Source organism: Pezoporus flaviventris, unplaced genomic scaffold (genome assembly GCF_033815535.1).
Source record: "Pezoporus flaviventris isolate CSIRO_AGI_PZ_B2104156 unplaced genomic scaffold, CSIRO_AGI_Pfla_v1 ptg000016l, whole genome shotgun sequence".
Taxonomy (NCBI): domain Eukaryota; kingdom Metazoa; phylum Chordata; class Aves; order Psittaciformes; family Psittacidae; genus Pezoporus; species Pezoporus flaviventris.
In genome coordinates, this window is record NW_026892564.1 from 2,402,113 (window position 1) to 2,418,314 (window position 16,202).

The 16,202-nt window shown below is 41.2% G+C and overlaps 2 protein-coding genes across 5 annotated transcripts in view; one reads left to right on the forward strand and one right to left on the reverse strand.

Annotated features, from left to right (window-relative positions):
- The window catches only part of EEA1 (early endosome antigen 1), a 74,892-nt gene extending 68,122 nt beyond the window's left edge, over positions 1-6,770 (forward strand). For all 4 annotated transcript variants that reach the window (XM_061454601.1, XM_061454602.1, XM_061454605.1 and 1 more), the window contains one exon: positions 20-6,770. In XM_061454601.1, the coding sequence (XP_061310585.1) occupies positions 20-142 (123 nt within the window). In that variant the 3' untranslated portion in view covers positions 143-6,770. The remainder of the gene's footprint in view (positions 1-19) is intronic.
- Positions 6,771-8,276: 1,506 nt separating this feature from the next.
- The window catches only part of PLEKHG7 (pleckstrin homology and RhoGEF domain containing G7), a 34,410-nt gene continuing 26,484 nt past the window's right edge, over positions 8,277-16,202 (reverse strand). Inside the window, 3 exon segments of the mRNA XM_061454516.1 lie at positions 8,277-9,345; positions 12,110-12,198; positions 14,957-15,116. Coding sequence (XP_061310500.1) covers positions 9,235-9,345; positions 12,110-12,198; positions 14,957-15,116 — 360 coding nt within the window. The 3' untranslated portion in view covers positions 8,277-9,234.

Below are 16,202 nucleotides of genomic sequence, written 5' to 3' on the forward strand. Positions count from 1 at the left end.
TATGTTTTTTCTTTCGCAGCATCACTGTAGACAGTGTGGAAATATCTTTTGTGCCGAGTGCTCAGCAAAGAATGCCTTAACTCCTTCTTCTAAAAAGCCTGTCCGAGTCTGTGATACTTGCTTTAATGACTTGCAAGGATGACTGGCTATCGTGAGTGACAAAGAAATGTTACACTAAAAATTACAGTTTCTGTCAATGCACTTCGTTCAGCACTCAGACTACTATTCAGTTTGGACAATGATTGTAACACTTGGCAAAATTTAGTATATTTTAAAATGTTTATTGATACCAAGTAAAACTATTGTATTTTTCGTGAGACATGGGCTCAGATCATCCATAGCTTATTGCCATTTATCCTGAAAAGAGCTTCTATGTCTAGATTAGAAATATCCAGTTATTTGTAAATAAAGTTTAAACAGAGGAGTAACAATGTATTTTTTTATCTTTTATTTTTTTGTTCAAGAGAAACAGCTTTTATGTGATATTGTAGTTTATTCTTGTTTCCTTCAAAGAAAAAAGGAAGATGCAAAAACTTGTGAGGATTTTATGTATCGAATGTTGCTGTAAAAAAGCATAACTAATTGTTGCATTTAATTGCATATCTGATGTTCTTTATAACCCCTTGTGATTTTGTTTTCTTTCTATCTCTTTGGTTCTTAGACTTTTCTCTCTAAAGTTTGAACTGCACAGTGAGGGTAATGGCTGGACTCGACTCCAACCTGGTTTTATTTGCTCACTTAGAACTTGTTGTAGTATCAGTACCTGAGTCCTTATCCGACTACAGTGCTTGGTTACTGGAACATCTTTACACATACTGTATTTCATAGTCTGTGTGTGTGTGTCTGAGAGAGAGTACATGTGAACCAATGGTGAGATAGAGTTTAGTGGGCATTGCAGGAATATTAAATGATAAATTACAATATTCCATTCTGTATTGATTGATTTCACTTTTACATATTTGTTTGATGGATTTTAATATTCCAGAAACCCTTATACATGGACTTTAAAAAGCAAACAAACAATGCTGGCAATTGCCTGTAGCACATATCTCCTTGTGCTGTGGAAGCCCTTGGAGGTCCTTGAGGTTCTAAGGGACATCCAGACCTTCCATGCTAGGTATCCTACTAAGAAAAAGTCTTTGAGACTGCTGCCAAATGTCTGACCTTTTCTTCTGTCCCTTCCTCAGCTTTTAGTGGAAGACAGTGAACTCCTGCTACACCTAACAAACCTCAGTTTTATGCTACATCTCATCCCATTACCAGTGGGTTTTAAATGTTATGTTAGTTATATGACAGTCTGCTCAGAACGGTGGTGTGAATCTCCCGTTACTAGCTTAGTTATAGACGATCAGCTCTAAATAAGAGGGCAATATATGTGTCTTTAGATATTTATTCATACTTTCTTTACTGTAATTGCAACACAGGTTCCTCGTAGAGTTCATGAAGGCTCCAAACTTCTTTTTTGTTGTGATTTTATTTACACCTGTTCATTCTTGCCTGCCTGTCTCTGACTTTCTTCCCTTTGTGTCTGGTATTTTAAGACCACTAAAGTCATTTCTTCTGAGCAGGGGTTATGCCTTACAATATTTAGGGACTTTTTATCTTAAATACTCTAGTAAGCTCCCCACACCTCAGCCTTCCTACAAAATGTAGCCAGCTGTTTAGAGAAAAAGACTGTTTCCTCTACCTATTGCCCAAGGTAAGGAAACAAATTCTGTCACGATGATGGAAGCTCAGCCATTGTTAGGCAGGTTCATTTGCTTTTATCTATTGACAGCTCTGTATGTCAATGAAGAAGAGTCTCTCTGATGAAAAAAAGCCTAGTCCTGATAAACTCTTCAGTGAAAAAACTTCTTAATCCCTCTTCTCCAGAAGTAGTGATCTACATGTTTCATGTCTCTTCTTAGTTTACCTGTCTAGTTCTACATTTGCAGCCTAAAGGAGTCTTCCTCAAGAAGTTTTCTTAATATTAAATTCTTATTTCCCAAAAGCCAGCTGGATTACATAACTGGTTCTCCTCACTGCAGAAGAGTTTGGGGTACTGTGTGGTTTATTTGAAATACTGATCTGCTTTTCTGGTTCAAACTTGAGAGTTGCTGGCTAAAAAGAAAAATTGCTGCAACGATTCCATATGAACAGCCCCTGGACTTGCTGTTTCTCCTCATCAGTGTAACAGTTTGTCATAAGAATCTTTTGAATAGAAAATATGAACAGATTCTCTGCCTCTGGGAATTGTTTTATATATTTATTTATTTACTGGGAGAATCTGAAGAGTTTGCCTTCAAGCCTTTCTTTCTCTGACACATGACTTCAGAAACACAGGAAAATAAGCAACAGTCGTGCTCCAGTGTAGATGTGCTCTGCCCTGTTGGGTAACACAGAGAGCCTTGTGCTGCTTTCAGGGTGAAGGATGACCACGTGGAGCAGAAGGGATTTAAAGAGGGAAGAGAGAAGCTTCTTGTGACTTCACAGGGACAAAACACATGAGACAGGAAGATGGAAATCTTTTGTGGGGAGCTAGGAAAACGGCTAAAAGGCTCACTTATATTCAGGAATTTTGCTTTTGAATGAGAACATGTGAAAGATTAAGAGAGAGCTCTGCAGTACAAAGGAAGTGGTAGAAGCTCTAGTAGGCTTGTTCTTAATTCAGCTTTTGAGATGCCTTTATGTAAAGACAAGCAGAGTCACCTCACTCAGCTGGCTGCTGAAGCAGTGTGGTTGGCTGACTGCAAATCAGACCTTGATCTGGAGCTCCTCAGCTTCAGGGCAAAGCCAGCTAGATTTCTGCAGATTCCTTTTTGCTGATCAGTTTATCTGACCAACTTTTTGAGGGAATGGAAATGCTTTCCAAATACACATTTGTAGAAAGAGGGATTGTTAAAACCTGAAGGAACAGTGGTAGAAACAGTGGTAACTACTACCTAGAACAGGGGTAGGAGCTTTCATGTTTGAGCTTTGAGTCTGCAGCAGTAAGTCAGGATTGCTACAGTTTTTAAATGGAGTGAATTTATGATTCCATTGCTGAATGTTATGCTCCTTCTTTTGTGCTCAGGATTCTTAGTGCTGGTCTGTATGTGTTGCCAAGTTGATGGTATACTAGACCCTTGGCCTCAATGTCAGGTTGGAAATTGTGTTCAAGCTCTGTAAAATGACTATGAGATACTAAATAAGGGAAACTAGAAGGTGAAAAGCTTTGTATTTATAAATCTGCTTGCAGAGTCTGACTGATTTGATGGGCATGTATCAGTAGGAACGTAGGTGTTTTGTTGCACTGCTTGAAATAATAATAGGAAAACCTAGTAAAAAGCCTGGTAATTTTTACCATGCTGCTTTAAAGGATTCCAGACGAAATAGTTTAATGTACTGGGTTTTTTTAGACCACAGACCCAGGAACAGAGGGAAAAACTAATAAAATGTCAGAAGAGATTAATCTTGGAACTGGAGGATACATAGTGGTGTGTTTCAACAGCCTCTAGAAAGAACCAGATTGCTCTCATTCACTGAGGAGAGGCCATTATAGAGCAAGAGGTGGAAATAACAGTAAAACCAGTGCTCAAACCAGTAGGTGTGTGGTATCATCAAGCTGCTTTTGATTGCTAGGCACTACCATGGCATCAGGAATGGGACAGTGAAGTGTGGGATTTGTCCCTGAAACTCTCCCCTCTGCAAGACACTCCATCCACATTCAGAAGTGCTGGGGAAGCAGAATATGAGAGACCAGCTGCCACATGGGCAGAGGCAAGCTACGGAGGCAATCCAAAAAGTGTAAAGGCTCTTGTTAAGGGTAGGAAAAGCTCTTGAACTTCCTGGAGACTTCATCTCTCTTCCTAGTCAAAGAGCCACAGTCCCTTGCGTTGTTGCCTCCAGAATGCCAGTCATACAGTTCTACTCGCACCTCAGGTCAGCAGTTCATACTTATGTCCTGCAACCCCTCTGCAGGCAGGTAGCTTTGCAGAGGTCAGTGTCAGGCTTTTGATCTTAGCTGGATGTGCTTCACTGTTATTTATTTCTTCTCCTCATGTATTCCCTACAGTAATCTTCCCCTTTCTGCAGAGGTTGAACAGAAAGGATAAAATTAATGAGTCACAGTAGGAAAAATTCTTCTCTGCAGATGAAGAGACAAAAGGAATTTTCAGCTGCAGTTTCCAGCAGAGGCAAGAAAGAGGTTTAGCAGGATCTCATTTTTCAACTGGTTTTACTCTCTGGCACAAGAGTCCAAGGCTCAGGGTACAGTGCAGGTTTATCCCTCTTTATTTGGAAGGCATCAAGTAACCAAGTTGCCAAAGTGTGGAGCACTAGGTGCACAAGAATAATGAATAACTATTTTTGTTGGTTTTGGGACGATTATTTGTGAATCCACACTGGAAAAGCTTTCTTAGTGAAGCAAGAAGGGTTTTGGGAGCAGAAACATGAAGTAACCTTGCTGTGTTTGTATTACATGAGCAAGAATAACTGATTCTTTCATGCTAGATGTTAAGAGAAGTGACATTCCTAAAGAAGGGACCTGGAAAACTCGGGTACTTTTCTGGATTGTTTAATGTCAGATAAACATCAAATGGAAACAAATGCTTGTTGGAAAACTTTGTAACTTATTATGACCAGATGTAGTGGCAGATATTAAACTGCTGGAGCTTAAGTTCAAATAGAATATAAGCTATGACAAGAAGAATGGTATAATGGTTTGAGTATGTTGAAACTGATAAATTACTCCTCCAAGTACCACCCCTCCCACTCTCATATTCTTGGAGGACTAGGAAACAACACTGTCATTTGCACTATGCACTTTTTGCTGTCTAACTGAATATAATCTACAGTAAGTGGAATGGCATACTTTACAATGCATGTGTTAGCTGTAATCAATGAGCAGAAAGTTTGTCTTCAGCTGAACTTCTCACTGTATTACATTTGGCCCCTTGCTATGTAAGGAGAATTGCACTTGTAATTTCTTTGTACCAAAATCATGATCATCGTCTGAGAGCACATGTAACAACAAAACCCATGTAATCACATACACATTGTCTTTGTAGAGCTTCATTTTAAGATTATTAAATGAGAAAACGTGAATCTTGTGTATTTTCAAGGGTCTTGCCAGTTGTATACTTTGTAATTTTTGAAGTCTTGACCTCAGCATCCCTTCTAGGGTAAGTTTAGAATTGTTGTCCAACCACGGGCTTTCCAAAAGCACTAAATTGTGTACTTTTCAGACCCAGCAATAACTGGATAGTGAAGTCCTTGCCACAGAAACTCAGTTTTGGATTGTTTTTTTTTTTCATTTTTTCTAAGGGCACTGAATAAAGAGGTTTGCATCTTTAGAAAGAGCATTAGATGCCACTTAAGATCACAGTAAGGAAGAAGATAGGTACTAGTTAAGGTAATAAACTATGCCTTTTGTCTGTAGCTCACCACACACTGCACTCGCTGTGCAACAGATACAGGAGCATCTGCTCATTTGAAGATTACTGAAGCCCTGCTAACCCTTTTAGATCAATGTTACTATGAAAGCAGAATCCTGGTAAGCGTGTTTTCCAATTTTTCCTCCCCCTATGACCTGAATTAAACCACATTCGTCTGTATTTCCTGCCATTCTTGGGTAAAGAGGGCTGGGAAAGAGTGTTCATCGTTATATGTCAACAGGTCAGTGCTGGCAAGTCCACGCTCCTGCTGGTGGCTTTATGGCAAAGTACTCTGTATCACACTATAGCTTCATTCTGGGCATCAAAGGGATGTTTGAAAGAACATCTCACTGGGTTAGCAAATACCAGAACTTTTTATAGTAATGTGTCCAAAATGCTGCTTGTATAGGATTTGTCACTTTTGTAAGAAAAAGAGAAAAAGTCACACACACAAAAAAAATAAATCATAAACCCCCACCATTTGATGCCATTACATCAGATTTCATTTAAACTACCTCTCAGTGTGAAATTCAAACATTAGGTAAGTTTAATAAGGTTTGCTCACTGTCATTATGTACAAGTTATAGTGGATGCCAAAATTGCAAAGCTTTATCACCAAAAAGGAAAGAAGTCTCTTCATTTAATGTGTTTGAAAGTATTCCATTGTTTCAAGTTACTGTAAACTCTGTGTTCTTTTAACTTCTGTAGTTCCAATCTTGCAAACTTCAGCTGCTGGACAGAAAATAAATCATAACCACAAGCTGTCATAATTATGGTCTGCTGGGTGTAAGCAATTTTGTATGCAGTTTTGTCATTCACCAAATGTACCATTAGTTTAGTCTTGGTTTTTCTTCAGTACTGTAATGGATGTGTGCCACAAATTACATTGTCTTGTTTGCCTCTTTTCTCAATTTTAATGATCAGTTTATTATTGCAGATGTGAATATTGCTCATACAGCTTGATTTCTGTATGATTGCATAAAATATAAATGGGAAAAGTTTTAAGTTCTTACCCAGTATTTAGATGTAATGTATTATAATAGCCTTATGTTGCAGTTTTACCTACAGAGTACTGCACTTCTTTTAAACTGGATCATACCATCTTGGTAGGTGTATGTAGATTTTTTGCATGAGTGTGTTTTGGTTTTGGTTTGTTTTGTTTTTTTTTTTTATTTGAAGTTCCATTCTCTTAAGTTCTACTTTCAGTGTGTGTGTTTACTACTTGCAATCATGTAGTTGTGCCTTACATTGTGAAAGAATATAGTCCAGTGTGCACTGTAATTCCTGAACTCAGCGATACAGAAAGCGGCTGTGGATTTGGATGAGGAGATGACACCATGCATCAACTGGTTCTGTATAAACTATGATGAAATGTTACTGAAATGTTTTGGGTTTTTTGTTTTCTAACCTGTTAAAGGAATGATTAATGACAATAAAAAAAAAAAAAAGGAAAATTAGACCTTTCTAATTGACCAGTTTTGTCATTCAGGACTACCTTGCCCCATTTCAAGATAGCAAAGCTGCTTTGAAATGGAGGATATATCATTTTACAAATGACCTGTTGGGAAGCTGTACATCTAAGAACAAGCTAAATGCTCAGTTTCTGACTTGTGGGGAGATGCAAGAAAAGTTTTCACATTCCCGAGGAGGCAGTGATAATGGCTGTGTTTCAAATCTGTTTTCTCAGAGGTTAAATTCAGAGTAGTTTTTCCATTCCCAGTAACTGCAAAAGGCTGCTGAGTATCCTGCATTCAAGTCACTGTCTGTGTTCAGCCATTGCATTCAATGCAGTTGAACAATTGGCATAACTGGAAGGCTCAGAAGTAGCTCTTGTTTTATTTTTTTAGGCTAATGAAGGGCTTGTTTGTGAGATGGAAACGTCTTTCAGGGTGGAACTGTATTGCATAGAAGCCAGGTGATTGATGTGTGTGAGACCAGTTCCATAACAAAGCCACTATTGAATTGTGGGGCATTCACAAAAACCTGTGTTTAACTATTGAAGCAGGTCTTTCTTGCACCACTGTGTAGACAGTAGGAAAAGATACAGAAAAGAGGTCTCCTTCCCAACTTTGAGTTGGGAAGTTAATTTCTGCCTGAGACATCTTTGTCTTCAGACCACAGAACAGCCTGTTTAGCTTGCATCTCCCTGGAGACAGCCTGAGTTTCAAGGTACTGTGAGGTTCTGGTGAGGCACTAGTAGTGGAAGGGGGAGGGTGTGATGCAGTGTGAAGCTTGGCTTGGGATCAGGAAGATTGAGCACAGCTGTGTAAGCCAAGTTGTGGCTAAGTGTTTGCAGATTGTGTGGAGCCCTGCAGCAGATCTGTTGTCTCCACTGTTTTGCTCTCCTGCCTTACACATTCACCACTTGGCACTGAGCCTGAGTGGCTGTTCCTTTCCCAGGAAGCTGTGACAAGAGCTTGCCTACCTCAGGTACAGGGAAAAGCACAGGGATGTGTATTGCAGTGGCCTTAGGCTGCATCTGGAAGGCGCTCAGCCAGGTGAGTACGTACAAATATACAGCCTCCAGACAGTAGCTTGTATGTACTGGTGAACCAGTGGGTAAAATGTACAACCACATCCACTTGGGTATTGCTGGGGAGGAGTGGGATTAGGGGCAGCACTCAAACTCATCACTAATTCAGTTGTGGTGTAGAGGTGAATGCTGGCTCTGCTGTGAATATTGTAAACAACTGGAATTGCACTGTTGTTCAGCATAGCCCTCATCTGCGAGGCTTCTCTATTCCATTCCCCCTGAAGTAATTTCTGATTCTGAGGGGATATTCTAATGGATACTTTCCTGCTGAGGAGACTAGTTGGTTTGGGACAGAAAGAGGGAAAAGTGACAGTCACTGGGACTGGCTTTAGGGAAGTCTCCCTTTATGGCTAATACCAGGAGATTAGCCAAGGCTAACCTGGTTAGAGCACCCTTCCTCCATGGTAGTAACCTGCACAAATGTTGTGGCAAGTAATTTCGGGCTGTTCTGTGGGTCTCTTCTAGTACCTCAAAAGAGGGAAAAATGAAGTGACTAATAATGGGCACACTTCTGCTACATGGACCACAGATCTCAAATAGCAGAGAAGTATTGAACGGCTTAATGCAAAAGGAACACTCGAGTTTCTGAAGCAGACCTAAAAGGCTGTAATGGGTGTAAAAAAATGCATCATGACAGATCTGCTGCTAATAAAGTGGTGAAAAACCTCAGGTAAAAAAAATGCAAATAAAGCAGGGCATCATTGCACTTCTTTCTTTTTATATATCCAGTAGCATCTCTGGTTTAACTGAATGTTATATGTAATTATGACTTTTCCCAAAGAAACTTCAATAATCTCATTTTAAAAATTAGTAAGTCAACACAACATATGCTTTCACTGATCTCATGCTCAAGTTAATGCAAAAACATCTTGTGATATTATAATTCAGTTGGTAGAGAGGCATAACTATCAGCAGCTATGGCTACACAATATTAATTTAATGAAATTTATTAATACAGTATGATTGCTCTCAAAATAACCTTTCTAGACTTTTCTCGTGAAGGTATTGTCACGAACAGAGGTGTTTCCACTGTCCTGCTTTCTAGGAAACAACAAGCTGTATCAAAGCTCCGCTGGATAGCAAGAGCCTTACCCTAGTTGAAGCAAAGGAGCCTCTAAGAGTGATACACTTACTGCAAGGCACATTTCCCCCCTTCAGTTTACCCCTACATTCTGTGATCAAAACTCCTTACACCTGCCTAGTCAAGTCAGAAATCTGTTAGCTTCAGAAACTTAAGGCATCCTGGAAGATATAACTGTGTTATCACTTCAGTAGTCTTCCACTGCCTCTGTCGGTGCTGTGCTGAAGTTATTGAATTCCAGAGGATTCAGCTGGGAGGCAGAAAGTGGTGCTTTTCTTGATTTCATGTTGCACGGAGTAATTGGAGATTGCTGTTTCTATCTGTGACATCCATGTTTTCTGTAGCAGGAAAAAATAAGTTGTTAACCAAGATAATAGAAAAAAGTTCTAGTAATTGAAACAGATAAACCACCAGAGTTTTATTTAGCCTTTCTTCAAGGTGCATGCTCATGATTCCTGAACTGAACATGAATTCTCTCAGAACCAAGGCTCCCAGTTGCTCAGGTCACTACACATTGCTGGAGTCAGTGTCTAGGGCCAGGGATTTCCAGTGAAGGTCTGTTTCCTTTTTGGTTGGAAGGTGGGGGTTTAATGCTCTGTTTGCTTGTAACAGTGAAGCTTGCTGCAGGCTATTTCACTCTTTTTTTTTTTGTGTGTAATATTTATTAGCTTAATGCTGCCCCTGCAGTTTGGGCTTCCTGTTCCTCTGATTAAGATGACCCCAGTGCTATCAGCATCACAAATTCTGTTCCCCTCTGAGATCTGTCGTGTGCTGCCACATGAATTTGTTTCTAGAATCATGCTGACAGCATTCAGCTCTATATCTGCTGTCATCAAGATACGAGAGCAGGGGGTGATGGCTGGAGAGATAGGATTTAAAGCACATAACTTCCTTCTCTCTGTGCAAGCCCAGATGGTCTGGGTCACAGAAGCTGAGTTGTCTCTGAATTGCTGTGATTAGACATTACAAATTAGTTGGCAGCAATACAGGCTTAAGGTCTAACTGTGCTTCTTCCATCCCAGGGTTTTTATTTTGCTTAGTCAGGAGCTGCTCTCCTGCTGTAATGCATGCAGAGACACTGAGCTTTGGTGCAAAGAGTAGAAACACAAGAAAAGGGGCAGCCTCATGCTTCAGGCTATGCTGGGGTTCATACATTTTGTATTGACCCATCTGGTTGTTTTTTTTGTGTGTTTATACCCTGAACGAGTTAAAAACATCACTTAGAAAAATAGAAAGCTGGAGATAAATTGAATGACCTACAGGTCTCTAAGGGGTCCCAGCAGAGGACATGGAAAAGTCTGCATGTGCCTGGCAGAGCACAGAGCCTGCCTTTGGTACAGGGTGGCTGCTCTGGCCCCTCTGGAGCAGAGGAGGTCTGATGTGCAGAGTGATGGTGTTTCACAGTGCTTTGCCAGGCAGTACTGGGCTCACAGGGATCAGGATTTAAGCTGTTGAGCTTTTCAAGGCTCAGGGAGAAGAGTGGGAGATGGGTTAGAGAGCAGAAGGCAGGATAGTGGTATGGGTGGGATGAGCAACAGCAGTATATTTCAGGTCTGTGTTTTCATGTGTCTGCTGAGTATTTGGTCTCTGAGAAAGAGGTGGGAGTAGGGCATGGGATTCACTGCATCAACATTCAATGCCCCATGTGAACTCCCCACACGGTTGGTAGAGTGCAGTATTGCAGCAAGAGGCAGGTGGACAGGGTGAGCCTGGGCCTCTCAAGGGAGCTGGGAGCCAAGGCAGACACTGCACAAAAGTCAGGAGATCTAAGAGTCAGCCCTCTGCTTGGGATGAGTCAATGGGAATATGACATGTATGGCTTCAGTTTGCTGTCTCCCTTTAGGTATAGCTTAGCCAGCTTGAGGCACTCATCTGCCTCAGGTATACTTAGCTCCCTGTATACTACTCAGCAGTATCAGAATCATACAGTAGTTTGAGTTGGAAGGGACCTTTAAAGGTCATCTAGACCAACCCATCAATCTTACTCAGATCACCTTCCTTTGTGCCTTGCAGAATCACATCAGCTAAACCCATGAGCTCATCTTGGCTAGCAAAGCTTCCTTAAAAAATTTATCGATCATGCTGAGATTTGGCTTCCTGGGAGCTGAAATGAGGTAATTTACTTCATTCAACCAGTGCTGGAAAGTCTACCCTTTCCAGGGCTTAGAGCACCCTGAGTCAACAAAACGGGTAATGCCAGCACATCCAAGTGAGAAGTACCCTTCACAGCAGGGCTCTCTTCTCTGATAAACTGGACTTGGGAGACATTGAGAAGATGGTAGCCACCTAGTGTGAAGGCAGCTTTAGAAGGGAAACGTAATATTTCAATTATAGGAGAAGGTAACTACTTCTTGAGTAGGTATCTATAGTATATGTATCTGTAGTAGATACCTGTTCCAAGTACCAACAAACTTGGGAAGAATTCACTCATTGCTTTTCTCTGAAGAAGTCTGTCTACTGTTACTTACTCTTAAGAATTACTATTGTTGCTAGTCAAATTTGTGTGCATTAGGTACTAGAGAATGAAATTCAACTTACAGGAGAAAAAAATATACTTCTGTGAAGTGTCTACCACACTTTCAGATGTTACATGCAGCGCTATTACTAGAATGTGATGTGGTGTGAAAATGGGGGTAAACGTATGTAATGGTAGAATGAATCATACCATCTGTTCAACCTGAAATTGCAAGATGTGTATTGTGCATAGATGAGCATGCTACAGTTTTCTGATCTGAGTACTACTGCTTATAAGCTGGGGGTTTGTGTTTTGGCATTGACTTCTCTGGAGGGGCTGAATGTCTTCATTTCTGCAACACAAAAAAAATGCCTGTTTTTTTACCAATCAGAAATTACAGTGTTTTTCAACAAGAATATGACCTGCTGCCAGCCCTGATAGCAAATTGGTACGTGTTCAACAGCAAAAATCCTGTGAGCCAGAGCACTGGGTTGTTATTTTGTTTTGGTCTGGTTCTGTTCAAATGTCACAACTGTAGTAGATTGTTATCACAGCACGGCTGCTTTCAGGCTGCAATCCTCTTCTAGGGAAAGCGTGGTTGTGTAATTAGAGAAGAAAAAAATAGTGTGCTACTTACCTTAGCAGGCCTCTGTCTGAGCTTGTAGCAAGAAGACTGCTATGCACTGCCAGTACCTATTTGCATGCTGTATTAGGAAAGCATTTCACAGGCTGAAGACTGGAAAAATGTGAAGAGGTGATAGAAATTCCCTTGTACAGCTGTCAGTCCAACTTTATATCCCATTGTCTGATTATGATTGAAGAAATGATACATGAATCATATTTTATGATTCTTAATAGGGCAGTACACCCTGATAGGGTTAGTTCTTTTTGTGCAGGAGGCTTTGTTATTTCCAAAAGCTAATACTGCTTTCATTTCTTTTAATGATTTTACCATTGTACAGCTGTGGTGCTTTTGAGTCTAGCTGAGGGTCATGAAGAGAAGTTTCCACTCAAAGTGGACCAAATGTTAACTGAAATTAAAGAAAAACAAATATCAGAAATTAAAGAGAAAGGTCCCATTTTAATTTTATTTCAAACAAGTGCATATTACGACTCCCATGTAGGGAAATGGCTGCACTTGGACTGATGATGGTGGATTTGGGTTCTCCCCAAATCTTAAATCCACAGCCGAATATTAAAGGAAAAGTGATTTCCTAATCAGAAAGTATGTTGCTCTTATGAGCTTCAGATATGGGTTCCTACTATTACACTTTACATATAAGTGTAAATCTCTTGTAAAAGGTTTTGGCATTTGCAGGTAGTTCTGCTTTAGGGTAGCTTCCCAGGATTATAAGGACACCATTATGGCTCTTATCTCTCCACTGATATGTAGCAAGCTTCGGGCTAGAATTATCTTGCATAATTGTCATCCTCCTGCCCATTACCAAAAGAGCAGTTCTATGACATTGCAATATATATAGTTTTTCCTAGTCTACGTATTGAGGTACATTTTTTCCCCTAAATGAGATCAACCCTCAGCCAAAGAGTGAATGCAAAAGTACATGTTAGATCAAAAATCAGGGTTTCTTCCCTACAATCACTACAAGTCAGATGTTGCCATTTCTGAGAACTGCCACCAACAGCAGTTCTAATATTTTACTGCCACCAATAGCAAAATTCTCCTTGAGACTGCAAATGAATCGGCAGCATTTCCCAAGGTCACACATTCCAGATATTTAAACTTTAACTTTTTCCTGCAAAGGGGTATTTTCCATTGGCAATGAAAGTTTTGCTTATTGTTTTACACAAAATGGCGGAAATCTGAACTACAAGCTCCCTGTAGTCATTTTTCTCACTATTGTTATTGTATTCCACTCCAAGGAGTTCTGTATTAGGATGGAGCTTCCAAGGTGTTACAAGACTTACAGGTAAGTAACAGAGATTGCCATAAAGAGACAGACTTATAGACAGAGACTGTAATAAAGCTGGTAGGAATATGTGGGAGAGAAGTCAGGCAATGAGGTCCTGTGTGCAGGGAAGGGCCGTAGCCAGTGGCCAGAGCTTGGGCTGGGATGCAGCAGGTAACTTTGCCTATTCTGCTGCTGGATCATGTGGATCTTGGTTAGAAATAGAAATCTCTGAGTGCAGGAAATGTTGACTTGGAAAAAAATCCCAAAATCTTATTCCCATCTCCATTACGGTGTATATGGCCGTATGGACAAAACAGAGGGTGGCTGCACTGCCCACAGCAGCACTCAGAAGCTGTCAACCTTGCATCTAGTCTGGGCTTAGGCAGGATCATGGGGCTGCCCTCCCCTTGGTGAGAGGTGCCCGCTGCAGTTACTTCTCTGCTGGGTTGGTAGGGAGACTTGTTAGACAGACAGACAGTGCTTGAAGCACCTTCTGGAAAATGTTATTATTCCCTGTTCATCCCCTTATCTCATCTTTAGTAATTTGCCTTTTATTGCCTACCTTTATTTCCTAGCAGTATCGATGCTGAATACTAAGTAATCTGGGTGAATATATTTCAAAGTTATAATGAATTTTATGGGCTCTAGGTTTGCTTTCCATATCTGTTGATTTTCTACAGAGCACTCTAGCTCCTTGAACTTTTCCTCTCAGCCTTTAGGATTAGGATGGCTGACAGGCCCTGGAGATTTGTATTTCTCTTGTTTCCTTTTGATATAGGAGGCTCCGGAGATCTGGGCAGTGTTAGACTGGGGTGTGTGAGAGCCTGAATGAGTGGCTCAGACCAAAGGGAAACCTGATGTTTCATGCCTGCTCCCTCACCCAAGCTCTGATTTGTGACTTCAGAGACGTTGTTTTGTCAGGGTAAGTTTGGTCACTCTCTGTGGAGGTCAGTCCTCCTCCCTACCTCACCCAAGGGCACAGCAGCAGTTACTGGAGCTGGTTTCCCCTGGCAGTGCATTTGGATGTCTCTAAGCAAGGAGGCATTGATGTACAGTAGGTGATTTCCATCCTCTCAAGGGCTGGTAGGGAGGTGAGTAGGAGCAGCAACAGGAGGTAGATCTCTCCAGCCTCCTTGAGAATTGCTGCTGTGCACATGTGAGGACACCCAGGAAAGCAGTGCTGTGGGACAACTGCAGAAAATGCTGCATAACTAGTATGGGATTGAAAGTGTGCTTGGGAAGGATGCCCAAGGTTTGACAGAGTGTGAGGACAGTTAGGTCAAGGAAATACTTGATTTGTGAGCAAGAAGTCACTGGAATCTAGCTACCTCCTTTAGGGTGAACGGGTAATACCTGGTGCATATGTAAAAGTCACTGTTAGAGGCAGGGGGACATGGGATGTGACATCTGTGTAAGGAGTTCATGCTTCATGGTAGGAGAAGAGCTGTGAAGCCAGAGTGCTAAGGCACCCCAGGCATCTAAGGGTGGTTTGTGGACAAATATCATCTTACCCTTTATACTGCCACATAGACAATGCACTGAGGTGGTATTTATGAAGATGTTCATGTGCACATAGGCACATACCTGTAACGTGGATGGGGTCAATGTTTTTCAGTATCAGTCTGTCTAGTGGGATGGGCTGGTCTAGGACAGTGCAAAATCTACCCTCTCTGATGAAGGGCTGCAGCTCAGGAGTGAGGGAAGGACAGACAGGCATTAAACTGGTGTCTGAGCTCCTGTATTTCTGGGAATAGAAGATGAAGTTGCTTAGCTGGTTGTCTGCCATCTGCTCATGAAGTTTAGGCACTAAGCAGGCCTAAATTATGTGCTTTCTCTTACCAAAGTTACTCAGACAGCTTACTTGCTTGAGGAACCTCAGAAAAATCTTTGGTACCTGGAGCTCTACATCATACCTTGTACTAAAAAGCCTCATTAGAAACACAGTATGAGTCCACAGGCAGAAAACAAAAGTGTTCAAAACTCTCTCTTTTTTTTTTCTCCACCTCCCCCCCCCGATTTAACAGCAGGACTTTTTCTCCATCCCTTGGAGATGTGTTTCCTCAACTCCCCTCGCATAGATGCAGACGGTGCCAGGGGCACCAGATTATCTGGACTACCAGATAGGTTGCAGCCCTTTACAGAAGGTTCCCCAGAATATGTATGTTGGACAACCCTTTGAGACTTGCCTGTGGGTCCCTTGAATCCCTGCTCCCTTCATCCACCTCTGTTGCTAAGGGATGGTGCTGCTGATCTAGAATCTCTCACTGCATGCATTCCCTATCTCCTACAGAAGCAGAACACCTACTTCTTTAAAGAAAAACCCAAGTCTTTAAATCAGACACAAAGGTCTTGAGATCAGCATAGGTTCACTTAGCCTTAATTGACATCAGCTTCATAAACTTAATTAGCTAGATGCACACCTGCACTGAAGCTTTAGTAATATCAGGTCATCCGCTCCCTTTTTTGGTGGCTAAATACAGATATTTATCATATATAGAACTCCCTCCATTTTAAACAACGACAAGAAATTAAGGCAAAGGGAGGAGATGTCCAATAGACTGTGTTAGCGCTGAGAACAAAGCCAGCCTTCCATTTCCCCGTTTTCTCCTGCCTCCCCTCTTTTTTTCTACTTCTTTCCAAGAGTTCTGATACCTCTGGGATAAAAGTTTCTCAGGTGCTGAACTGAGTCTTAAGGGAGCATTACAAACCTTATCATAACCTTGCACTTTTCTGAGCCGCGGGAATCCAGAGTGTCAGAACTCCACCAGGCACACAGGCAAATACTAAGGTCTTGTAATGTAAATTCTGCCTGTCATAGTGTGTCTGTGAC